This window comes from Anarhichas minor, unplaced genomic scaffold (genome assembly GCF_050575085.1).
Source record: "Anarhichas minor isolate MPS153535 unplaced genomic scaffold, ASM5057508v1 ptg000136l, whole genome shotgun sequence".
NCBI lineage: Eukaryota > Metazoa > Chordata > Actinopteri > Perciformes > Anarhichadidae > Anarhichas > Anarhichas minor.
In genome coordinates, this window is record NW_027466582.1 from 1,742,501 (window position 1) to 1,769,822 (window position 27,322).

Consider the following 27,322-nt stretch of genomic DNA (forward strand, 5'->3'; position numbering starts at 1 on the left):
GGGACAAAAATAAGATGTCCTGACGTGTTTATCAAAGTGTTATTTACTGTTTTTTTCATGTTGGAATGAATGTTAAATATTTAACTGCAAAGTAGTAATGCGTGTTTGATACCTTCATTTTTTTTGCATTAAATTATTCTGGGATGTTTGCTGAAATTGATTGGATGTGGCACAGCCCTACCTAGGACATGTTCCACCAGCCGCCACTGTCAAGACGTGAAAAAAGAAGTGAAAATCAAGTCTCAAGTCTCCCCAAATGGGTCTCAAGTCCTCGTCTGCAAGTCGAGAGTTAATCAAAACAAGTCAGAAGTCTTGTCAATGTGAAGCGGACATTTTTCTGATTCTTGAGGGCGATTTTCACTTTAAGTCTCAAATCTACTGAAGTCCAAGTCACGTCTTAAGTCAGTCAAAAACAAGTCTATTGTGACTTTCAGTAAAAGTTCAAAGTCCTTGAGAGTCAAGCTCCAGTTAAAATTCATGCTGTATTTTGAATGTTGCTAAAAACTACAGAGACAGAGCTGTCCTTCCAAGAAGTAAGACTGCGACTACCTCCGAGCTATTTGTATGCTGCTGTGCAGATAATTAATTTAATTTGCTTCCTAGTTCCTCTGAGTCTCGTCAGGGTGATAAAGCCCTACTCAAAGTATATTAAAAAACAAAAGAGCGTAAACGTTAGACAGTGTTTGGGTCTATTTATACGAGCAGGGGGGGATAAAATGATGCATACATCTTCAGAGAATGAAAGCCAAACGAGAGATTAATGCACAGTGAATGCCATAAAACAGCAGGGGAGGAAGGATATAAATGAACGGCATCACAGTGACCACAGAAAAAATGACTTTCTGATTCAAATAAAGTATAAAAATCAGAAGCAGAATCAGACGCCGAGTCATGCTCGCTGTGGAGAGTACACAGACAGAAAGTCGTCATGTTTACTGGCGCTAATAATCCCTAAAATGTAAAGCGGTGAGAACGGTTCAAAGTGCTCCGGCCTCGTGCTGCGCTTCACCAAACACGTTGTGTTTTAGCCGATCCTGGATCAGTCGGCTCCTTCGCTTCACAGGCCTGCTGGACAATCATTACGCTGTGGGCGCTTGCGTCAGTGGCGACACGACGACCGGCGCAAGCAGCGCTCTGACAGTTTGATATGTTTCCGACCCTCAGGTGGTGCGTTGTTTTGTACCCAGATTTTTCATTGAAATGAGGAAGCACAGAGCAGCTCGCCTTAGACGCCCGGAGAGCAAAGTCACTTCGCGAATTAAATACAGAATATTTTCAGCAATTTTGAACACCTTGAGTAAACAATTGCAGTTAAACACTCTCCAACCATTTCAATTGGCTTTAAAATAAAAGTTTAATTTGATTATAGGAGGTGTTACGTCATATCCTGTGACCACCTTTAAAGAGCACGATAGAGTGCAGCAGGAACGAGTCCTAAAACCTCCGGGTCCCTCGTCTCGACATCAATGTGATTTTTGAATGTGTTTTTGGTTAGATGCCTGAGATCAGGTCTGTGGTTAACACAAGCTTAAGAGGTTTTAATGTTTTGCTCTACGATATAAGATACTTTAATGTGTCTTAAGGAAGGCGGTTGCTAACAAGTGGCTAAAGGATCGACTAAACATCATAACTCATGCTTACAATGTTTACTGAGGTAATAAATCAAGAGAGAAGTAGAGTCATTTTCTCATAGACTTCTATACAACCAGAGGTGTTGCCCCCTGGTGGACACTAGATAGAATGCAGGTTTACGACACTTCCGCATCGGTTTCACTCATCAGAACTCAGAAGCACGAAACAGTTTAGCTTTCACTTTCATGGATTAGGTTTCACCTAATTAGATGCAAGGCACCCGACATCAAAAGAGCGTTAAGCAACTCGCTATGAAAAATAATAAAGTAGCTGGCTGGAAATATGCCAGCGCTTATTAAAAACACAGAGGACTCACCACTCCTCCTCCTCTCCAATCTTTGTTAAACAGTGGCATTCCATCTTTTATTCTTGATCGGCAGTGTTGTTATATCGTATTAATTACAATGTGATCTGTTTACGACGTGACATCAGGGCTCATCAGTAAGGATTGCCCTCTTGCCCGAGGTACACAAGTAAATCTAGTAACTCACGTGTTCGACCGTGGCATTGTTGTATTCTCAGATGCTACGCGTGAGTCATCTCACTCCCTTCTCAGTTCTGTTGAGAGTTGCAAGTGCACAGAACCAACGGAACGTGAGAAAATGTCGGCAGGTAAAGACAAAGTTTATGAGCTGAAGTGCAAGCGAGCATTTCAGTTATCCTGGAAGTTTAGTTGTGTAGCGTGTGAGGATGTGGGTGAAACTATACAATTAAAGAATAAACACGAGAATCAACTTTCATCTTTGTTGTTATTTCTTTACCACTAAATAATAAAACAATTTGTACAGGGGCAGGAAGGTTTATGACCCACTTGGCAATTAATGTTGATTAATTATCCCTGGAGACGCAGGAGGATTCAGACTTTACATTCATACCAACCACAGCCTTATGAACAGCTGGTTGCACCGTTAAAATAGAGCCCTGTGTGGTGTGACTGATGTGACCAAACAGGAAGTTAAAGCGTGTAAAGAAGAAGAAGTCATTACGGCACATACACTCCGTGCAGATGCTTCCATAAGCCATTACTTTAATTTAAATCCCCTATAATCGTGTTGACATATTATATTACACTTTTAATTAAATAATGGGAGCAAGCAGCAGCCCTAGGATGGAACAATTACATGGAAGGGTACATGTGGGGTGTGTGTGTGTGTGTGGCTGCTGAACTGATCACAAACAGCTTCCCTGTTTAAAAACAAAAGCATGACACTCTGGAGAGTAAAACTGACAAAGATTAAAAGACACCCTGCAGGTGTTGTGGTGGGTGGAGCGGCTCCTCCGCAGGAATAAAAGTTTCCTTCTGCCGATGAGCAGAGAGGGCACAAAGTCAGCGTCGGCCACCGCCTCGGCTCTGGCTCCACATCGGCTGGCCATAGTTCTGTTCGGGTGGTAGCAGGTGTGTGTGTGTGTGTGTGTGTGTGTGTGTGTGTGTGTGTGTGTGTGGGGAGGGGGGGTTACTAGAGGGTGAGGAGTAGGGGGGAGGGCCGGCCAGGTGAGCGGTCACAGCTCGTAGTCGAACTTGTACTCGTTGGCCAGGTAGACCCTGCGGAAGATGAGCGCTGCCAGGGCCAGAGTGAGCAGCACGATGAGGACCACGGAGCCCGCGTGGCCCTCGTCCCGAGGCTGGCGAGGAGCCGCGGCAAAGACCGGCCGGCTCTGCTGGCCCTGCTGGCTGTGCTGCTGGGCGCGGCGCTGCCGCGGGCTCAGAGGGCGGCCGGTGCCGGTGGGGGCCCGGGGGGGCTCCTCTGCTCCCGTGGACGGAGACGTTTCCGCCTGTGGAGGAGGAAACAGTTACTCGACTAATCGATCATGCTCACTGTATCCGGGTGTGATGTGGTCGGGTTAGGTAGATTAATTCATTAGAAAAACATCATATTTAAGCTCTTTGTATGAATTCCAAGTGGTTTAGGTAGTAGCTAGAGCTGTTAGTGGAGTATTTAGTACAATATTTAAATCTGAAATGTAGTGGAGAAGAAAGTAGCATGACAAGAAAAAACTCAAGTACATTTGTACTTACAATCAGTACTTTTGACTTTCCACCACTGAAATATGTGAAATACTACGATGAACCCGTTCGATGGCCAAAATTCTGAATTAAATCCGGTGGGTCACAAAATTTGGTGCAACACACAAAGACAACTACTGTGATCCCTCATTTCTAATGTCAACTAGCCGATCACACAGCTCAGCCGTCGCCAGTAAACTGTATTTATGTTGATTCTGTCAGACAGTGTTGTCCTCGTAAAAATAATGATGCGATGATCAGCAGCGCAGCCAACAGCTTGGACACGACTGCTGGTTTATGAGCGATACAATCAAATCACTCATCAATTGACACTCATTCCATTGTCCTACAACGGAAATGTAAAACATATGGAGATGAGAATAATGAACTCGTGAGTTTGACTGAATTAAAACACAGCTGGGATGCTTTTTCTTTTATGCAGCTTCACAGGAATAATAAGTGAGCTTCCTGGATGAGCACATTAAAACCTTAATGTTAGAGTTACGACGCTCATCAAACGTGACCAGTGCCGATAGAACGAGGGGGACGACTAACCAATGAGCACAGAGATCACACATTTCACCCAATTAGAGACACAGTTATCCCTCTGTACTCGGGGAACAGCAGCAAGGCACTGTGGGACACCGTGGACCCGGACGAGTTTCAACTCTCGTCCCTCCAACTTCAGCGGCAGATGGCGAGTCCTATTTATTGACGTGTCCCCTCGTCAGTTCATCCAAACCCCAGAGACAATAATCTAAGTCCTCTCTGCTCCTTCAGACTGGTTCTGTGTGGAGCAGATGGCGCCAAAAAACAACAACAATCCTCTTAGGCGACAAAGCTCGTGCACATCATCGGAAAAGAAACCACAGAAGCACAGGCTTCAAGCGACCGCTGCTGCAGAGTCAGCATGCAGCATTCCGTCCTTCTGTGCATATTCAAAATGATTTGGGAGCTCAGTGGGACGTCGGCGAGGGATGAAGCGTGCCACCAATTAAAAAAGGAACAATGTGAAATATGTGTAATTGTCTGCATACAGACGGGGGCCACATAATCCTTTTGATTGAACACCGAGGAGCTTCAGAACACCCAGGATTGAATGCTGAAGACGGGCCGGGTTTTTATGAATGCTGCAGGCGGGTTAAGTGCTGTGCTGTGGGACCCCAGAGTGGCAGTTTAACACCCACCTGCTCAGGCCCTTCAGACTCGTCCTGGCCTGCAGACGTGGAGGCGTCTCCCTCGGTGAGTGTGGGAGGTTCGCTTTCTGCACCTCCGCTCTCGCTGGCCTGTCTGGATAAGCTGGACTCTTCCTGCATGAACACACAGGGAAGTCAACAACAACATCTTTGCTCTTCTTATTTTAATAAAGAAATGTTCTCCAGGTCTGAAATGACTGATGCTACAGATCAGCAGCTACGCTAGCCTCTTCAGGTGCTGCCATTGTTATTAAGAACAACCTAAGCCCCGCCCCTAGCTGCCAGTAGCTCCTCCCAGGATGCTGATTGGTCCGTGCTCTGGCTTGCGGGACACAATCGCATTACTTGAAGCCTGACAAGATGGATTTTTGTGTGAGATCTTGTTGCTGCGATTCTCGCTTTATTTCGTGATATCGCGAGAATCCAGCTGGCGGTCAAGCCAAAGAGAGAATATGATCGAGTATCTTGTAAGACATGGGGATTATAAACCCGTTTCAAATAAAGGCCTGCTGTCTCTCGGCTGTTGAGCTAAATAAGGCCACAGACCTTTAGTATTCTCACTTAAATCATACAGTTATTGGTTATTGGTTCATTGTCCAGCCCGAACACCAAACAGGACTTCTGTTGTACCTTGAAGTTGATCCGCTGGGCCAGCTCTTTGGCCTTGTGGTCCTCTGCGCTGGGGTTGCTGTTGGGGGTCAGATCCATAAGGGCAGAGTGCATGGAGCAGCCGCACGCCTCGCAGCAGAAGTCCTGGGACCTGCACATGGTACATGGAGAGGTCATGTCACGATGCTCTAATATTTAGTGCATCCTGCCGGCACAACAGACCTGTAGACCTGGTTGTGTAGCCTACATAAATTACTAACTTATGTTATGGGGGGGGGGGGGGGGGAAAGAAAGAAAGAAAGAAAGAAAGAAAGAAATCGAGGACGTTGTTTACACAAATAATTTTAGTTAATATGCCATCATCAACACAAACAAAGAAAGAGAAAGCAGACAAAGACCTCTGAATTAGTCAGACACTTAAAAGTGAAACTTCACAAAGTTAGCAGCCTGTGCGCTGGGCGGCACACTGATCTATCTGCCAAAGACAGATGTACCATCATTTGACGCTTGGCCAATGGTAATTTGGCACCTTGGCTATGAAGCTGTAAAGATTAGATTGAGCTGCCCATATTTCTACCTGGCAGAAACCCCAGCCTCAAAATCTGTGTGTGCATCTGTGTGTAAACAAGGGTGTGTTTGTGTGCCTCTTTGTATTGCCGGCTGCCTCACACGTTTGTTTTTAACCTTCCCCACCTGTGGCACGTAAAGCTAACGCTTCAGACCGCTGAGTGCTCCGCCAACATCGCTAAGTGAAGGATCAACACAGACGCTTAGTGCAGCGATGGCAAGAAAGAGAAAACATGAAGTTGCCACACATGAAAGAGGTTTCTGTGGATTTGTCTTAGAAAAAGCTAAATCGCCTCTTTCATCAGCTAATGGGCTGATGTTACAGCTGTGAAGAGGAGGCGTGAATCACGCTGAGGAAGGCCACATCCCCACCGTGGCGCCCCTCAGGCTAAAAGGTGGCGAGGATAAATTTGGATACATTATGGTACTAAATGATCCAAATCAGTGTCTTCCTCTGGAGTCAAACAGAAGATTGGATTCTATTCAAGTGAAGTTAGGCTGTAGCTGGGGAAGAAGAAGAAGCTGGGCTTATTAGGCAGCGCACACTTTGTGAATGTGCTCTTACGCCTCCAGTCATCACGGCGTCCACATTCCCAAAAGCGGAGGCCGTGAAGACGTGCTCGGCTGACGGTTGCTCACATGAACGACCGTTTGATCCCTTTAAGGCAGAAGTGCCGATCATCAAGAACACATCTGAGCTTAAAGACAAAAGGCCAAAACTGGAGATCTGGTTTGTGAAATCTGAGATGAATCTCCGTAACGATTCCCCGAGTGTATTTGTGCTCATGAGTGAATGCACTGATCAGAGTTACGTGGTTGTTTTACTCTAATCTTGCTGGACCAAATGCCAGGAAGTCTGTCTGTGAATGGGACATCCCTCGAGCAGAAGTTATCGTATTTACTTTATGTGTGATGGATCTGAGGATTTGTACCAGGCGGCAACCTCCAGCTCTGAAGAGTGAACCAAGTGTATAAACTTATATGACTTGATTGAACTCAAACTGCTTTAACTGGGACGAAAGAAGAAGATAACGTAAAGCCTTCCTCCATCCCAACCATCAGCTGGGCCACTATATCCTCACACTGTACATTACTTTACCAACATCACAATATATGCAACGACAGCTCGTCTCCCATTTATGAAATGAGCACACGGGTGACAGAAATGACTGACGTTTGTCATATTCCTTCCTGAAGCTTCCTCCACGGGGCCCCGTCTGTGTTTGCCAACATCACAAGATGAGCCGCGTCTTTGGCGGCTTACTTGTCAGTCACAAACTTTCAAAGTATTTTGACAAAGTATCAGAGAACCCCGTTTTCTGACTGACAGCTCTCACAATCGCCACGGGCACAGAAACAACCACAAAAACAAAAAAAGTGCCGTCTCAGCCTTAAATAAAAAAAGGTTTTCCATCGGGGAGATAATATTTATAGCAACGCGCCTCTATTTCATCTCCATGTGCTAATGAAACAGCCCGGTGATCGAGACCCCCGTCACACCTGCTAATAGGAGATGGACTTCAGCTGCATCCTCTCCTTCTCGGGCTTTTGTACCGTTTCCTCGGTGTGAAATGAGGAGCGGCGTGCCCACTCATGCTCCCTCCAGAGGCCGGGCATTTTGGCGATAATGACTTTGTCATCTTGCCGTACCAGGACTTGTTTCCCCTCTTGTGCCTGAGGAGTTATCGGAGGGGATAATGGAGGGGATGCACATCCTCGGGGGCTCAGGTGCTGATTACATTACATGCTCGCGTGGAGTTTGGCGCGTTAATGCCGCCCAAACGGCATCATGCATGTAATGTCGGCACTGATCACATCCTCCACCGGTGGGGCTGCTAATCCAGCATGCGAGATCATATCACCGCTGTTCACCTCATTATCAGTCTGTATAGCACACACACACATAAACACACACCCTGCAGAGGGATTGGGAAGATTGTCGTCTACCAAATCTTACTTTTTGGCCAGGGCCCTCCTCTCTTCTGGAGTATAATCAAGAGATCCTATGGCTCCCTCTCCTTTTGTTGGCATGAATCCGATGATGGCTATCAGGGCGGTTCGGACTGCAAGAGACACAGACGAGAGGAGGAAAAAGAACAACACAAGAGGAGATGAGAAACATTCAAATCAGAGCAGGTTCTTCAACATTCCTGGGCTAACAGCAGAGACGGTTCAATGACACGGCAAGGCTGCACATGTCGTCATGCTCGGTGCCCCGTGTTACATAAGTGGGAATGATGCTTTCATTTCCCAGCGTAAGCCTGGATTTACCCGCGGCCTGCGCGAGGACATCCACCGTGCGTCTGCGCTCACACATTCCTCCAGCTGGCAATGCGGTCGGGGTCAAACGGTTGGTTTGTGTCTCTGTTATGACCGGCTGCGTTCGGTCTGTGCTTCAGTCCATCCGATACGCCGGATGAAGCATCTGGAAACCGATTATGTCCGACTGTCTTTGAAAGATCAGCCTACTTTAAAAGGGTTTCCACAATGGGTATTATTATAATAACTACCAAACAATGACAGCAGTACATGCACACTAATATTCTTTTCCATTTATTTTAATTGCTGCGTGGTGGGGCTGAACAACATTTGGACTGATTGACAGTTGTTATCAGCGCTCTACACACCGCGTCAAGTTAAGAAGTTGCAGATGAAAACCCGTCACATGAATTAGACTTCACTCAGTCTCGTTTCAATGAAGTAAACAAAAAAAAAATCAAAGTAAGAGCAGGAAGTTAAGTCTGAAAGTCTTCAATTAATACAAGAAGAAGCACATTTGACTTTGATAGCATTAAGTCTGTTACGATTCACTTCCAACTTGAACATGAATGAATGAATCTGTGCACGCGTGTGTATACTTACGACTCCTATTTGACAATCTTCAGCTCTTATAATAAGACATTTACAATATGCTATAATAAATGTTGAATACAGAAAGACTATGTAAACAGAAAAAAACACTGTTTTACACATACAGAGTCATAAATTGTTCAGCAAGATAATCTTCAACGTCATCAACAAACTTCACCGCGGTCACATGACGTCACGTCACAACCACTAAGCTAAAGAAGTTTAGTAGGCTCATATTCACTACCGACGTATTTTATATTGTAGAACAAAACATTCAAGTCTCTTAACCACAGACAATATTTCAGGCATCTAACCAGAAGCCCACTGGAAGCGTAAACATGCCGACTAATTTCCCCGTTTTAGGGCTCAGTCCTGCACAACTCTATTAGTCCATACTCATAAATCAATCTAAATTAATATGTAAAATATGAAAATGTAAATCTGAGGGGATGTTTTCATTCCATATGTGGGCGTGCGTGTAACAGCTGACCTGCCTGTGAAATGCAGAGCTGCAACGTGCGGTTATCCAGCCAGGCTTACTGCGGTCATTCCTAAAATAATGAGACACGACTTCTACACAACACAGCAGGGGGAGTCGGATCTCTGAGGCACGGGCAGCCATGTGACCCGCAGCATGTTGGTAAGAAGATCAACGTTTTACTGAAATTGGATTCTGTTATTGATTTAATAGTTGTTGTTTGTTTGTTATGAGAGGAAACTAAAAGGCTTTGAGGAAGAAGCCCCGTGTCTCCCACCGAGTTCCTCTGAATAAATGCTGCGTCGTGAAAGCAGAAGTCAGCAAAAGGAAGGGAAATATTGTCAACATAAAGACATAGCTGGTCCATGTTGTGAGGGCCTGAAGTCTGGAGGTTTCTTATTCCAACTAAAGACGGCAGCATCTTCAACTCTCCGGTTAAAGGTGAGATACTTCAGTCATCTGAGAGTGGGGTCTGTGTTTACCTCAACTGCAGACCGGCCTTACCTTTAAATGTTATTTATTTAACTTCCCCCGTTTAATAAATAGTAGCGCAGAGCCCACTAAAACTCTGAGCCACCATTCGTCTGATGTTAAATCTTGTATTTGTGCTGCAGAGAGTAGAACGAGTTGATGATTGCCATTAAAATCATTTCGCATGTACTGACAACTAATAACATTTTCCAGTTCTACAAATAATAAGACTCAATATTCATACTTTTGTGGACTCTTCAGACTTGCAGTTGGGGAAAGAAGTAACTAGAGCGACAGGTGGAGAACTCGTGACTCTACGTTGAGGAAACTTACTGCTCCAAGAGGGCTGCCAGGTCTCCGGATGGTGGCCAGAGATGCTCAGACAAATCTTCTTGCCAACTTCGAATCTTCCATTCGGCTAGGAGGAAAAGCAAAGCGAAGAAAGTGGAGGTGAGTATGTGGGCGGAGATGAATGAATAAAGCATTGTTATGACAAGCCGACAAGACGTGGAAGTTTGGCACAGTGCGGAACGAGGAACTGCCGGCTGCTACGGTGCAAAAAAGTGAGTGGATTTTTGAAATGATGAATGCAAACTAAGAGATAGAAAAGTAGCTGGACACAATGAAAAAGTGTCTGTCAAAGCAATTGAGAGTACTCCAGCTTTTTATCATTAGTGCAGATGTCATACAGCTGTCTGAATACAATAAGAGCGCCTCGTATTCTCACAAAACCAGAGCCATTCCCTCTGACAGTGTGATGACAGCCCCGGCTTCGGTCTGACAACTGTCACTACGTGCGCTGCAACCAGAACTGGCTGAGGGTTAAACGACATGCCGTCCATTTTAACACTCCTCGCTCATCCGATTTGACGTCTTGCCGTCGGGCTTCGGCGGGAGAATAATCGGATGTGATTTGATAGGTGGCCGTCGTCGGCGGCGTCTTACCGTGAGGAGGATGATGCTGGGGGGCTTCATGGGGTACTCTGGGGGAAGCACGATCCTGCCGTGGTAAACCCCGCTGTCGAAATCAGAGTCTGGGGGCCCGCGAACGGAGAAGTGCCACTCAAAGAGGTTATCCTGCAAAAACAGAGAAATGTCCAGAGATAACAAACCTGCGACTTCTCACGTCAGTCTGAATCGGGATACGGTTCATTTATCGCATGAGATAGTCCCTCGATGCTACACGAGATAGAACAAAACTATGTTTTGTGTTTTCTCCATTCAGGTGGAAGCATTTGAGAAAGTTCTCTTTAAGAATTTAACGGTCACACAGGGTGAGTAATTGATATACAAATGGTCATTTAGTGGGTGAAGTCTTCCTTTAAGTTTACAGACATCTATGAGCGTTCTTTACCAGAGTGGAGAAGTGAGGTGACCATGTCAGGTTCTCTACGGTGCCGATTCCCAGAAACCTAAAACTGTTGCTCCACCTCAGCTACATTGATGTAGACGGGGGGGTGCGTCGTCGCCTCAATTTCCCTAAAATCAACAATCGGCAGTAGGTTGTTCTCCGAGCAACACTGTCAACTCTCTATATCTGCTCAGGCTGCATGAAATCAAACCTGACTCACAGGAAACTCTCGCATGTCATCGTCACGTGATGCCCTTCAGCCCTGAGGCCTCCGAACACCACGAGAGTAACGAAACAAAAACTTTACCTCAAGTTTTAATGACGCATTCACCCGAGGAGTCACGCTCTCCTTAATCACCCGGCACCGCCGCTCCAGCCTCATTTTAACAGACTACATGATTCACAAGAATGACCTGGTTCTCGCTAGAAGCTTCTGGAAGTATGCATGTGTGTGATGGTTTTATTTGTTCACATTTAACTATTGACATCGTTACATTGTGATGCAAATAGGGTTCATTTATGTTACATTAAAAACATAAAGTAACATCCAATTTTCTTTCAAACGCCAGGAGCAATTTGGGGTTCGGTATTGTGCTCAAGGACACTTACACAGTAGGAATGCTGTCAGATTAATTAAAGCACTTTATTTGGAGGTAAAACTGGATGTGGTGTTATATTTGTCACCACGTTCCCACATTTGATTATTTTGGTGAATACGTTATTATTACTGATAGAAGCTATCGACAAAACTACAGTGCAAAGATTGTATGAGTTGTATGAAAACCATAAATTACAAATTCCTGAACAAAATACTCAATTTGAATAAAGTGATTCAGTGCGTTGAATGAGTTGGTCTACTCCCAATTAAATTAATCTAACTCATGAGTTATTGGAAATGTTCATAATGTGCATAAATACCAGGTATGAACAGGATGACAACTACCATTTCTTACCGAGGTCAAATCAAATTAAATAGTATACACACAGACGTTTGTATAAATTATCCAGTAAGTGTGTTATTATGATTTTAGTCATATATGTGCAAATGTAGTTTAGAGACCTTTGGCTCCCCCCTGAGCTAGACTCTACAGGATGTTGGTGATCGGCAGCTAAAGTAATCTAGTAAAGAGTTACTACAGGACAGCGGTGGACTTACTTCCAGCGGCTGGGCGTGGTAGTGCTCCGTGGGATCCCTCAGCTCAGCAGCCTCTTTCATCAGCCTCTTCACCGCTGGTTGTTCAATGGAAACGAAGAACACAGAGTTTAGTCTCTTTAAGGGTATAAAAGAGTCTAATTCATGATCATTACAGCGTACATGTTCAGTGCACACCACGATGTGTTGCGTGTGAAACCCGACAATTACACCCAAATGTCAACAACGGCAGCGTTTGTTTTCACAGGCCAACATCTTCTGATTTCCAGATGCAGAAGGCTGTAAATGCATCGCTCCTCTGGGTAACAGGACGTTAACTCAGACGGACAGATGAGAGGAGCATGCAGAGCGATAGAGCTCCATGTGCTGGCAAGTCTCCGCTAAAAAACCACACTGACTGTCACTCATTCGGACAGCCACAGTAAAACAAGGCTCCTTCAAATGTGCAATCCAAAAAGCTTGGATCTAAAACCACCTTTGGCACTTCTGTTTCTACGCAACTGTCCAAGAAGACACCGAAGTTATATTTTGTGCGTTCCCCCTCCGCCATCATGGAAGATCTTCTAGTTCCTTAAATGCACCTCGAAGGTGATGAGGAGCGAGGACAGAGGAGGCTTGTGGAGGAGCTGAGAATCGAGCATTTAAAGCTACTACGAGGAACTTTTATTCAGTATTGTTTTTGGCGGTCCCTGTGGACTAAAGCGGTAGTGTTTCCAAACGCCGGACTCCCTTTAGAAAACCTCTCATTCTACTGCAGCAGGGTCTGACAGCTGGTGGTCTAGTTTACTGATGTAGGTCATATAGAGGCATCAGTATTAAATTGGGACGGTTTCATAACCAGTTAAAAGTTCTTCACGGTAACTTTAAGTCACTTTTTCAGCAGAAATGCAAAAGTTCCCTGCTTCCAGCTTCTCAAATGTAGATATTTCACAGTTCTCTGTCTTTTATGATAGGAAATGAACCGAATGATTAATGGATTGGTAAAGAAAGTAATGGTGAGATTAATCAATAATAGTGTGTGTGCGGCAGCGACACACACACACACTCTGAAAATGAGGCAGCGGAGAAACATCTGCTGGCATTAACCCCTCGTGTCACGACCCGGCCCACAACACACTCAGGCCTGCTGAGTTAATCTGAGCACAAACAACCGCATCACTCTGGGAAGGGTGGTTACACAAGTCCAGCTGGTGAAGAGGATGATGATGGTGATGAAGAGGATGATGATGGTGATGGTGGTTAATCACAGAGACGCTCCTTGATGTAATGCTGACTAACAAAGTCCTTACAGTGAGGCCACATTAGAGTCCGTTTGGGGCGAAGCTTTAGGTCACACATCCCATCGTGCTTCAGCACAAGCTCGTGAGTCAACAGCGTCTGGTGTCACAGTCTCAGCCTCGCGTGAACAAAGTGATCATCGCAAGTTCAAAAAAGTCTTTCTGAGCTGTCGAAAAGCGAGGTCAATTCTGCTCTCTTATGCTCGCCGCTACTGCCGGAGCTGCAAGACGGAAACGAGACGGGGCTGAAAATGGGAAAAAAAAGCAGAACTACGAGGTATTCATGGAGGCAAAATTGGTTTGGAATCCAATCGAGTGCGGACTGGGTGTCGGAGCTGTGAATGCATACTGTGAAATGAAACACGGGAGAGGAAGACGAAGGGCAGCGGCGTGATGGGTGGGAGAAAATAACATTGATGAAGGCGAAGCTTAGAGGATGTGTAAGCTGCAAGGATGAGCGGAGCAGCGGAGCGATGATGGACCGACACCACGCGGCTTTTCAGGGCACGTGTTCTCTCTGGATTCTGAGAAGATGAGAACCAACCACAGTAATCTCACACTGGACACACACACACACACACACACATATAGAAGACGTGTGTGTTTACCTTCTCCTCATGCAGCACTTGCAGTCGTACTCGAACTTTAAACTAGTTAGACGAGGGGCGAAGATGAGAAACTGATCCCGTGTGAGAATAAATTCTCACGTAGCCGTCTACGATCAAAAGTGATCAACATACACCTCGTGTTCTGATCAGTTTCAGGCGACTGTATCCCAGCGTGATGACGTGTAAAATGCAAAACTCTACACACACGTGAGATGAATCTTATAATTCACTGAATGACGTCTGAAACAGAAGAGCTGAGCTACATTTCTACTAGAATAATGAAATAACCGGCTTTTGTTGTGGAACATCATCTTTTAAGCAAATGTACTTGAGTATTTCCATTTTCTGCCAATTTATACTTCTCCTTCACTACCATTCATAGGCAAATATATATATATATATATATATACACACACACACACACATATAGTTACTTTGTTCAGATTAATACAAAATACAATCAGCAAATACACTATGATCAGTTATCATAACTGCAACATTTAAGTGATAAACACATTAGTGCATCAATAATAATTTATATATACATGTTCTCTGTTTTCCCTATTAAATAAATACATTTAATTAAATTGTAATTCTTATGATTCCCTCACTTCTTATCCATTAATACTTAATTAACTCCCTTTTATTTTTAGAAAGTACCAGCATCTGTGTGAGTCAGCTCAGTACACAAACATTACAAAAACAAAACATAAATCCTGCTGCAGTGCATTACAAGTGTGCTGTTATCTACCAAGATAAGGTTTTCACATCGCAGCTCTGAGAAAGGAAACGGCTTTTTACGCTGCATGAAGTAGAAACACGGAGTACTTCTTCCAACACGAGCTGTTGGTTTGATTATATCTTCTCGTTTCATCCTCACTCTCAAAATTCCACCTTCATCAATGACAATCTGTTGAGTTTTTGTGAAAACGTTAAGCTTCAACAGAATCTCTGTTTGCCCATGTGCCCCCCCCCGCCCGCACATTAGAGCCAACAAATTAAATAACAGACAGGAAGCTTAACTGTGCAGAGATCTGTGAAGGGCTCAATATACGGCTGCAGCACTCCGCCGTGTGAGCTCCATCCATCACGGGCAGCGGCAGAATATTTCAAATTCACAAACGCTGAGCCAGCTATATAGGCGGGGGGGGAATGAGCCGAACAGGGGGCTGATGGGACAGTTTCTCCTCCTCACTCCGAAGCTAACTAGCCAGCCATACATCCCAAAGCTTCATGTGTTAAAGCTGCATTATCTCTAATGTCCACCAGGGGGCGACTCCTCTGTTTGTATAGAAGTCTATGAGAAAATGACTCTACTTCTCTCTTGATTTATTACCTCAGTAAACATTGTAAACATGAGTTTATGGTCTCAATCTCTAGTTTCAAGTCTTCTTCAGTACAGCATGATGTTCATTTAGTACATTATGGTCCATTTAGAGTCAGCTGGGCTTGGCTCCCTTGTGATTGACGGGTCTCTACCAGAGTCGTATGCGGCGTCTCTACCAAGGCGTCAGAACTTCGTAGTCCAATTATGTCCACTGTTGCAAAAAACAAGATGGGGACGGCCAAAATGCCAAACCTGAGGCTATAAAACCAGAGTCCACAAACCAACGGGTGACGTCACAGCGGCTACGTCCACTTGTTATATGGAGCGTATGCTTCCTAGCGAGCTGCAACGGCACTTTACGACTGTCGTTTGTTGTCAACATAACTAACCGTCGCCATTTTCTTTCGTACTTATCAAATGTCCAAGGAGAACAGTTCAATGTCCGTTTTACTATTTCTACGGTTCAACCCTTTTGCAGGCTTTTGTATGCGATTTTACAAATCAATAAAAATGGAAACATATTCATATAAATATTGCGTTGTTGCTCATTAGGAACTCTTATACAACTTTATTTTACCCCACTAGAACAGTTTAATAAGAACAACAATTTGATCACATTACTATTGGGGTTTATAGGCTATGATAAATATATATACAGTATGTACATACACATTATATACATGCATAAGATATGATTAATTCATTAGGATATTGTCCGCTACTCTTTCTGATATCTAATCTCATATCAAAATATCAAAATTAAAGAGCCGGAACTATTCCACAGTCTGACGTAAGGTCTCTGGATGTTCACACTATTTTGAAAACTTGGTATGATGAAATAAAACAACAATGAAGAAACTCTGACAAAACTTTCCCCCCAAAAAAGCTTCACTTTTGATTGTCGAGCTCAGGCTCTCCGATGCGTCGAGTTGTTTCTCACGCTGAAGAAAAACGAAGGATAAAAGGAAACGGAAATTCTCTGAAGGTTGGACATCGCCTGCTGTGTGCAGACGAACCCTGAACGTTGATAAGGAGACGGCACCTTTAAAGTTTGCCACAAACACACCAGTATCTTCTTTCTACAACACCAAAAAAACCACAAGCGGCTGGTATCCAAGGGTGCAAGGATCAGAACAAAGAGTCCTCAAGATGTTCCCGAGAGCGCACACTTGTTATGCAAGACAGACGAAAGGGAGCGGTGCACGGAGAACGGAAAATACCGACCGAGGAGAGCGGAAGAGGCCGGAATTAGAATGAAAAGAGGAGATAAGGAGGAATCAGCTGGGAGAAGGTGACGTGAGGGATCTCTTGAAATTAGTTTTTAACCTTCGGCGGAAGCTGCAGAGCCGTTGTTGATGGAGAGAGAAATGTCAATCCGCCGTCGTGGACCCCAGGAGGGACAACTTTGAAAATGCTGATTGATACGCTGGTCTGATGTCTGTTATTGTGACGTCAATGCAAAGCTCTGGAGATGTGTGCTGAGAGTGTGAGGAGCAAAGTGTTTGTAGGTGTGTTTCTTTCATCGTTGGTTTCCCACATGTTTTCTTTCATTTCATAAATCCAGAGTATATTCATGCACTTAAATCCTCGCCTGCATTGAAAGATTTTGGTCTCAACTAAATGTTCTCTGCTGGTGGAACAGTAGGGGGTATTATGGTTGCAAACTAGGCCAGATCACTCTGGATGTTTCTTCTGAACAACAAATTCAGTGAAAGGTTTTTGGCTGTAGGAGAAACAGTTAGTTAGTGTGTGTGTGTGTGTGTGTGTGCATGTGCGTGTGCGTGTGTGTGTGGGGGGGGGGGGGGGGGGGAGTCTGGGACGTATCAGCAGCATTTTGCATATTTTTATAGACGTTTGCAAAACAGAAGAACTTTTTAACTTGGCAAATTAACTTCCCGTTACTGAAAACATTTATTTTTCCTAAATGAATAGAATTGGATTAAATAGCGTAGAGCTTGTTGTTGAGGTCTGTCAGGGTTTAAAACACTCACAAAACTCAACTTTCAAGGGAACTTGGCTACAGTTGTATAAACAAGACTATTCTTACATGAAAACTGCTCACAACAAGGTCTGTGGATCACCCAGAGTGACCGGGGTCAAGATTTGTGGAATTTAAATAAATAAATAAATCTTTTTCAATTTTTGAGCACCACAAGACGATATAGTCCCATTATCTCTACGGCCGATATCTCCAAAACTGGGCCACTCGCACCAAAACAATTTAGATTGATGAATAAGAGTAGAGGTAAGAGGACAAATGTGTTTGATTTTGAGGTGAACTATCTCTTTAAGCGAAGCTAAGCATCACAGACAGGACGAGCTCCGTCACCGCCAAATCCTGGAGGTCCCGACTCAGAGCTTTTAAGGCGATGAGCTTACAGCGTTGATATGATGTGCTCACACGTTTAACAGCAGATTTCACCACATTGTTCGCCAGCTTTCTGTCATCTACACTTAACTACCTGAGGCAAACCTATAAGTGGTGTATTGTGCGCAGGGTTTTTCCTGCAGCGTTTTACATTTCGTGTGAGATTAAGAATCAAGCTTAAGGCAAAAATAACAAGAGGCACTAATTTATAAAGCAAAGGCCACAAGTTTCATGAGTGAGGCGACGGCGTCTTCTGTTAACTTCATTGATAAAGTGACGAGATGAGTCGAGGTCTGTCCACAGACTTTATATAAGAAGAGGACGTAGTCACCGTGACGTCACCCATTGGTTTGTGGACGTTTTGAAGCCTCGAGTTCGGCGATAACGGCCGTCGCCATCTTGGAATACGGCCGCATGTTTACTGAGGTAATAAACCATGAGAGAAGTAGAGTCATTTTCTCATAGACTTCTATACAACCAGACTTCTTTTCACAACCAGAGGACACACAACGATTGTTTTTTGCATCTGACTGCTTCTGTTTAGGTTGTTAGTTTAAAGTTATATGCTGACAAGCTGGACCGTGTTGTTTGCACTGACTGTGTGGTCAAACAGAGAGGTGACCATGACAAACAAACTGCACTTCGTTGGTGTTCTTGAACCACAAAAAAAAAAAAAAAAAGCACACAGACAAAAGGTTTCAAACATTAAAGCTACGCAAGTGACTTTGTGACATTTTCCACGAAACCACCTTTGGTCGAGCCTAAATAGCACCGACACAAGCTAGACAGAGAGCGTGATATCCCGCTACTCACAGAGTTAATTGTTTAACCTGCAGTGCAGAACATTTGTTTCCCCCCTCTGGCATTCAGAGATATTACCATACGAGAGAGACCAGCAGCAGCTCGGGGGAATGCCGGAAAATCCTACAAAGCGTCCGAGAAACGTTTGTGGGGTGGATGCTCTGGATAAAAAACCAACTCTGCATTCAAAGGCAAGGATTTAAGTACAACAATACAGGGTTTTGTGTTCATTTGTGGGGATTATCTTGCTGAACAAAACGTGTAAATTTCATCAGCCTTTGTTTGCCACAGAACACATTTCTGCAATAATCCAAAGGTTCTCTGTAATAGTTGGACTTAGCGCTGTGAAGCCGTCTGCAGTTTGCTGATGCAGGCTGCTCTGTAATTGCAAGAATGTGTCATAATGACAAATTTGCGTAAAATACAAACTGGTTTGAGTCTGTACACCGCAACGAACCGGCAAAACCAGAAACCCATCCAACTACTGCACTCCAGCGTATAACCACCTACAGCTGAGTGACTGAACCACCAACAGTCTCTACTTACGTTTCCAACTAAAACTTCTGCTGCCTACAGGTTGTTTAAACATCGTTAACCATGAATTATTAAATTGCGGCTCTCGCAGTTTGACAGTCCCACTCTGAGAATTGTGATGCCGATATAAAAAAAAACGATGAATCATTCAGCGCTGGTCCTACTTTTAGGAACAGGGCTCCGGGAGCATACAGTACGGTGCGGTCAATAACTACGGGTTGTGCCTGTCTGTATGTATTGTAAGCTCAACCTCAGTGTATGGTACATGCCTGGTGCCCGAGGAGACAATACGTCTGATGTGTGGCCTAAGTTGTCCTGACAGCACAGGGAGCAGTGGTCTCAACTACTGCCCAGCAGGCCTTGGCCTCAATCCCAGAGCGACAGCAGCACATTATGGCTGTGTGTGGGAGGACTGACTGTGCAGAAAATACTAACTTTTGTACCATCCTCCTTTTCCAGTTATCTATCTCCACATACTGTATACACACATGCTGTTTATCTAATCAGGCAGGAACCTCTGGATCTAGACAGAGAAGCAATGCTGAAGTGCCTTTAACCCTCTGAACCCCAAAACCCACCGACGGGATTGAAAAGTATTTTTTCTTTCAATAATCGGCAAAACTACACCGTTTATCACAGCCAGAAGCTGTAAAAACAGACATTATGGTCAGATTTTCATCTTTCCAACGATGCTTGAACACATCATGTGCGTCGAACTCTTTCATCAGGCGATGGCCAAAACGCCGAACTCAAGGCTTCAAAAAACGCAGTCGATAAACCAATGGGTGATGTCACAACGACCACGTCCACTTTATATACACATCCATGGTCTGAATACTGTAAATACTTATTTTTTTCTTACCTAAGAAAGTTTTACAAATCCCAACATTGTTGAAAATACTGGTGGCATGGGTCAGACAGAAAGACACTTTTAGGGTGGACCGATGGACCGAGAGAGCTGCAGCTGAAAGCTATTCAGGTTAAAAGATTCTCTCCATATTCGAGGCCACCAGTAAGTCATGATTTTCCACTTGGAGAATCCATCAGTGCCCTGCGGAGGTGTGATAGGCTATCAGGGCTGGACAGGCACTTCAGAATGAAAGATGAGCCACTTTAAAGAGTCTTCTCATGGGATGGCAGGACTCACACTCCAGAGGGACTCCTCGGGTCATGGACAAGACGTCCTGGTGTCAAAGCCGAATCTCAGAGGACGATATCCGATCTCCCACATCAGCCCGTCTACAGAGCCGATCCATTGTCAGAACTTTTAGAAGATTTTGGGCAAAAATCGGTTATGATAATACCGTAATCACAAAAAAAAGGAGCCCTACCAATATTGGTATTTAAAAATATAGATTTTCTAACATAGACTAGAGGATGTAGACTGCAGATCTCCACCAGGTGAGACTGCATTGCTGTAATGTTTGAGTGAATGAATACAATATTAGGACCCCCCCCCGTCAAGTATATCACAAATCTCACACACCAGAAATGTTCTCATTTCAATCTATGCAAATGTCTGCACCGACTCGGTCAAATACCAGTAAAATCAATAACGACTTTGACTTTTTAGGATGGTTAAAGTCCCTACGATATGTTGTTCTCAAACACTTTGTCCCAGCTACGATGTCTTACACCACATCCCGTAAATCAAAGCAGGTTTCTGTCTGAATCAACAGTCTCCATAGACTACAAGCATCTACACCTTTGTTCCCGTTTGTGTGTGTCGGGGGGGGGATTTTGAATATGGTTGCCCTTGATAGCTGAATATTAATCAAACGAGTGCGAGCACAATATAAATGTGTACTTTCACACCATCACAGGAGGGCTTCTTTCACCGCGGCGTTGGTCTCATCAACTGACAGGAATCATGCTGTGCAGCCCTTGATTGAACAATCATTGAGACACATGCCTTTTTGTCAATGGCAATTTTAAGGTGCCTTTCTAGTCCCGGGAGCAATTTGGGAGCAATTTGGGGTTCAGTATCTTGCCCGAGGACACTTGGACATGGACTGGAGGAGCCGGGGATTGAACCACCGATCTTCCGATTGGAAGCCAACCCGCGGCTCAGACGCTCGTTACGGCATCGTCCGGCTTTGAAGACAATGTTCTCCCTGTGGTTTGCTCTAGCATGTCTAATGAAGCTGGTTTGACTGTCTCTCAGAGGGTCACACAAGGATTCTGTATTATTGCAAAAACTCCAGATCTCTCTGTGAAAGAATATATTACAATTCAGGGGTTTCAACAACTACTCATGTATAGTTTAAAGGACCAGTGTGTAGGTTTGTAGTTAAGTGGGATTTATTAGCAGAAATTGAATATACTATTCATAACTGCGTTTTTATCGGTGTATAATGAACTAAAACTTGTGTGTTTGTTGGATTAGATTGAGTCCATCTACATAGGGAGACTGATCGACTAAGAGGAAGGCAGCCCTATAATTACATTATACTGTTGTTTTATCTTAAAACGGTATCATCAGTTGGAGCATTTCAACATTGCCCCATCCACTACGCAGACCTCCACAGCATTACTCGCTGCCTCGCTACATAAGCGGTACTCTACACTGACTCTGTCCGTCGGTCGTACGCTGCACATTCCTCCAGAATGAACTTGCGAGGGATGCTGAGCTGGAAGAGGAGATCCGGGTCTCGGCACAGCATCCTCTTAACACCACGCTCCCTGCCAGCGGCTGGATGCACTGTGACAGGCGCTCCGGTGCTCCAAATCCCATGCCCATATTTGGCTCTTCCTTCCGGTAACAGTAAGCAGAGATGACAAGGAAAAGCCCCTTTTCCCTCACAAGGGCCTCTGGCCTCCGCTGGGTTTGCAGAGGTCAGGTCACCGGCCCAAGGCGATGGGGCGATAATCTCCGTACGAAATCATCTTATGTAATGCGTAGTTTGAGTGTGATTCAGAATCGGTCCAGAGAGGAGAGAGGAGACACGCTTACGTAATAAAAAGCAGACTCAAAAAGATGTGAAATACCCAGAGCACAGAGAAAGGAGAGGAGTCCTCCAAAGTCTGAGCACTTTCTACTTTTCTGTGGCTGCTGCTTCCACCACATTCAGCTCAGAGGTGAAGCCAGGAGAACAAAAGAGAGACAATCCCACGAGTTCAGTCAGCCCTGAACTTAGAAAAAACACTCTGGTGTGAAAAGATACAGTACGGAAGGATATAGAACATTTTATACACCAGAAATATAATGTACAGCACTGTGGATGTGATCTTTAGGGACATTAAAGGGCCAGACTAAATGGAGACAGCTGGAAAGTACGAGATATATATATATATATATATATATATATATATATATATATATATATAGATAGATAGATAGATAGATAGATAGATAGATAGATAGATAGATAGATAGATAGATAGATAGATAGATAGATAGATAGATAGATAGATAGATAGATAGATAGATAGATAGATAGATAGATAGATAGATAGATAGATAGATAGATAGATAGATAGATAGATAGATAGATAGATAGATAGATAGATAGATAGATAGATAGATAGATAGATAGATAGATAGATAGATAGATAGATAGATAGATAGATAGATAGATAGATAGATAGATAGATAGATAGATAGATAGATAGATAGATAGATAGATAGATAGATAGATAGATAGATAGATAGATAGATAGATAGATAGATAGATAGATAGATAGATAGATAGATAGATAGATAGATAGATAGATAGATAGATAGATAGATAGATAGATAGATAGATAGATATCTATATATATATATATATATATATATATATATATATATATATATATATATATATATATATATATATATATATATATATATATATATATATATATATATATATATATATATATATAGATAGATAGATAGATAGATAGATAGATAGATAGATAGATAGATAGATATATACACAAATAAATATATACATACATACACATTCATCAAGAAGGAAACTGATCATAAGTTACAGCCCCACTGTTGAATATTATAGTTTAACTAACTTACTAACTGTATTAGTTTGCCTTGTTTTATGGTGATTCAACATGTGCATTAAACACCAGTCAGATTATCTCTGTGATTTCTGAAACTCTGAATATCAAAACTGAAACCGTTCCAACCCGCTGGCTCTAGACAAATCATGCACGCACCTGCATGTGTTTGCACACGTGTACATACGTGTACACCCGCAGAGCAAACAGCAGCTACAGGACTCTCAAAGAAGTACTTGTGATACGTGGCATGAATTCACTGCTTTCACTACCGTACCAGTAACTGTTTTTCTAGACGTTTGTGCCTGCTGACACTTCAAACACACACACACACACACACACACACACACACACACACAGTTGATGAAACCCCTGAGCACATAACATACAGTGATCTGAAACCTGAGACGGGTGTCGACATGCCACATCATTATGCTCTCTACTGCAGTGCTCGCTCGCATATGTATTAAAATCACTAAAGTAGCAGAAGTGCATTGACCAACAGCTGTTGGTCATAACCAATGACCAACAGCTGCTTCATCTTTGCTGCTAATGTTGCTTTGAAAAGTTTCGATACTGCATGTGACTCACTTGTTGCTTGGGAAAATAACCTATGAACTGTATATCGCTCAGTAAATAGCCATGCAAATCACCACTATCACAACTAGGCCACCTTCTACTACTTCTACACCACGTACTTCAGCCCAGGAAGAGAGCCGAGTCAATGCAACTAATGAGTGAATACAGATGTTTCTGTTCAGTGCAAATACAAAGTACCTCCAACAAACCAGCAAACACTAAGAAATAGTCAATATATTTAATATATATACGTATACATATAACATCCCTCTGTCTGTCTGTCTTGAAATTGCCAGTCGACCCTCATCTACCTGCATGTCTTTTATTGTTGTTCGTCTGTGTCTGACTGACTTATATATTTCACATACTCTGCATGCTTTCATGTTTTGTTCCTCTGACATGGATGTTTTTAGTGTCTAACAATACAGCATCATCTTGTCTTCAGTCCATGTTTCTATTTAACATAGTTATCCCTCATTTTATTTGCTTTGTGTGTTGAATGTGTCTTGTTAGTACTTGACAACATAGTATAAGAGTCTCCTGAATGATGATACTACTTATATTATTCTCACTTCTTTCATTGTTTCTGCACGCTCTGTAAAGGGTCAACATTGCATAACTATGCAAGTGTAATCTTAGGTTTATTTTGAAACATCTGCCAACAGTAATGTTTGTATTAATGTGCACTGTCCCTTGTCAAATAAACCAATAAATAAATAAAAATATATATGTAGTCATTTCATTTTAACTTACCACAAGTAGTTATTGTAGCTTTATAGTAATAAAGTGAACTGGTGGGTTTCTCTGAGAGCTGCAGAACATTTAAAAGAGAGCTTACCTGGACTCTTGAGGTTGTATTTATTCTCCATGCTAACAGATGCTGTTGTTTCTGATGCTAACTCGCTAGCTAACTTAGCTTACAAGCGACCTATACCGCTACTTAACGTTAGCTACACGTTAGCAAGCCCCGGCTATTAGCTTCCTTCGGTCCTCAAATATGAGCAGGACAGCGGAAACCGGAGGTCGTCCGCTGTGCCCGGTGTTCCGGTGTGCAGCTGCAGTATAATATATCAGTGTACAGTCGTCTCAACGGTTATTGAAGAGTTGTTTCTCAAGTTATCCGCTGTTTCGGTTTTGAAACTGTTTTGCTTCAATGTTATCCTCGTGACGTCATTTATGGAAACGTAAACAGGAAGTGACTGACTATTGGCTGTCTCTTCTTCTTCTTCTTCTCTTTCTTCCGAGGTCTGAGGCAGCGCATGCGTATTATTGCAAAGGACTTTTTTAAATATGATTATAACAGGATTTTTTTTCTCTATGACAAAAAAAAATTCACCATAAATATTTTAATCTTATAAGCAATTAAATATTTAATTGTGAAATGTAACCTCTGTTGAATTTAGATTAGCCTACCACTAAATGTCATGCACTGAAATACTGTATTTTATTTTGGAAAAACCAAATATACATTTGTGTATAATGATTTATAGTGTTCACAAATTCATATTAAAATTCAAGGACCTAATATTTAAAAAATATATATGTGTAACTATAATGAAATATGGTGTGAAATATGATTAAATTGTTTTAAAAAAAACACGAAAAAAACCTATATTGGTATCGAACATTTAGTGCATCCCTGCAGGGTGCGTTGTGATCATGTTTATTTCAACCTCCTGTCAATACAAAGTAATTTCAATGGCCTGGTATGCATAAAGCGGCCTAATGTATATTTATATGACAAGTTGTCAGGACTTAGATTAACTTTTAAAGAAAATAAAAAGATGCTTTGCCAAACAAAAGATGATTTGAACAAATCAAGCAGGTTTCTTGTTCCAATAGAAATGGGTCAGTCCTGTTAACTTAAAACCGTAAACAGGGATTTATTACAAGGTGATTAAATTCTGTTAACTTGTGTTTTTGTTATTTTTAGAATGTGAGAAAAGCTACTTTAAAAGTTAGTTTACTTTACACCAGACTCCTCTACGCTGTAGAACCTCAAAGTCACATGACTGACACGTTGTTAGATAAGTTTGTCGGATTCAAGAAGATGTCACATGTAGATCTTAACAGATTCTTATAGATTATGTTCACATTTTGATGATGCAGGTCACGGCTACAGATCAAAAGCAGCTGACATTTCAGAAATATTCTGCACACATTTATACTTGTGCATAATATTTTTGTCCATTTAAACTCTATATTCCTGGGTGCTGAGGGAAGCTGGTGCATGAGCAGGTGCAGTCAGGTGAAGAGGGGAATAGATGAGATATTCCAGGTCCCATCTTCTGTTTAATGTTCCCTGCATGTTATTTTTACTGACTCAAAAGTGTCGACAGTCGCAGTCGCTCTGCTTCATGTGACTCTGACAGAGACTCGAAATCTCAGGTTGTTTTTCAACCGCTCCACCATGAGACGCCGCTGATCCATCTTTATGTTTAGACCAAACTGCCACCATCCTGCCTTCCTCTTCCCGCCTCAAAATATCCCAAAGACTTGAATATGGCAGGAGGAATACCTGACTGTTTCTCACTTTCTTTTTGCCCCTCAACATTAATGCAAAACTTATTCAAAGGCTGAGATCTCAAGCAAATGCCAGTTTCAGGCATGAAGCAATACACAGAAATCTGGAACTCACAGAGCAGGTTTATGGAGATTTCACAGACACTTTGAAAGCTTTATGGAGGTAAATGGGGGGGGGGGGGGGGGGGGGGGGCACTTTGATCTTGATCTGTTCATGACTTTGCCCAAAAGGTATTAATGGAGTTTGAACCAGTTCATTGAAGATAATATCTTGCATCTTAAAAACAAAACACTGTTGTCAGATTGAAAACAATGGCAATTTTGCAATTTTAAATGTAATTTTGGATGTAGTTTGACACTGTTTTCCTATTATATGGGACAGACAGACAGACGGACAGACGGATAGACAGATGGATAGACGGATAGATAGATGGATAGATGGATGGATGGATGGATGGATAGATAGATAGATGGATGGATAGATAGATAGATAGGGTGGGTTTACATTGTGGTTTAGTTGAAAGCCTCGGTATCAAACACCGAGGGGCGCCGACAAAGCGTTGGTATTTGACGAGCTGGGAGTTAGACCAGTTTTAAATATCATCTCCTGTCAACGCTCCCCAATAGAATATAAAAGCAGTTGTCAGCGGGTAATAACCAGCATTCCAGGGTGACCTCGTCATCACTGTTCCTGCACAGATGAGGTGATGAAGACACCTGCTTCATTTTTTGTGTGTTTAAAATAAGGGTATTAGGCCTGCATATTAAGAAGCAACGGTATTTCTTTAAGGATGACATGGAAAAAGAAAACATCCCTTTGTCACAGACATTTGCCCACTCGCGCACTGTCTGTGGTTACATTTCACTGTATTCAACACGGCTGAAACAGCAGAGCAGCGTGTCACTTCTATAGAATATTAACTAAAGCTGAGTGCTCGACCGCCAAACACCCTGCATCATCACTTCAAACTGACCACTGCGCAGAACGAACGTC

At 43.0% G+C, this 27,322-nt stretch overlaps 1 protein-coding gene across 1 annotated transcript; it reads right to left on the reverse strand.

Annotated features, from left to right (window-relative positions):
• Nucleotides 1-2,362: 2,362 nt before the first annotated feature.
• On the reverse strand, nucleotides 2,363-25,000 carry ube2j1 (ubiquitin-conjugating enzyme E2, J1). The gene is made up of 8 exons (XM_076083844.1): nucleotides 24,644-25,000; nucleotides 12,316-12,389; nucleotides 10,754-10,885; nucleotides 10,142-10,226; nucleotides 7,967-8,072; nucleotides 5,464-5,593; nucleotides 4,825-4,947; nucleotides 2,363-3,405 (listed from the first exon to the last, which is right to left on the reverse strand). The coding sequence occupies exons 1-8, from the start codon at nucleotides 24,672-24,674 to the stop codon at nucleotides 3,133-3,135; spliced, it is 954 nt and encodes a 317-aa protein (XP_075939959.1). The 5' UTR covers nucleotides 24,675-25,000; the 3' UTR covers nucleotides 2,363-3,132.
• Nucleotides 25,001-27,322: the final 2,322 nt, after the last annotated feature.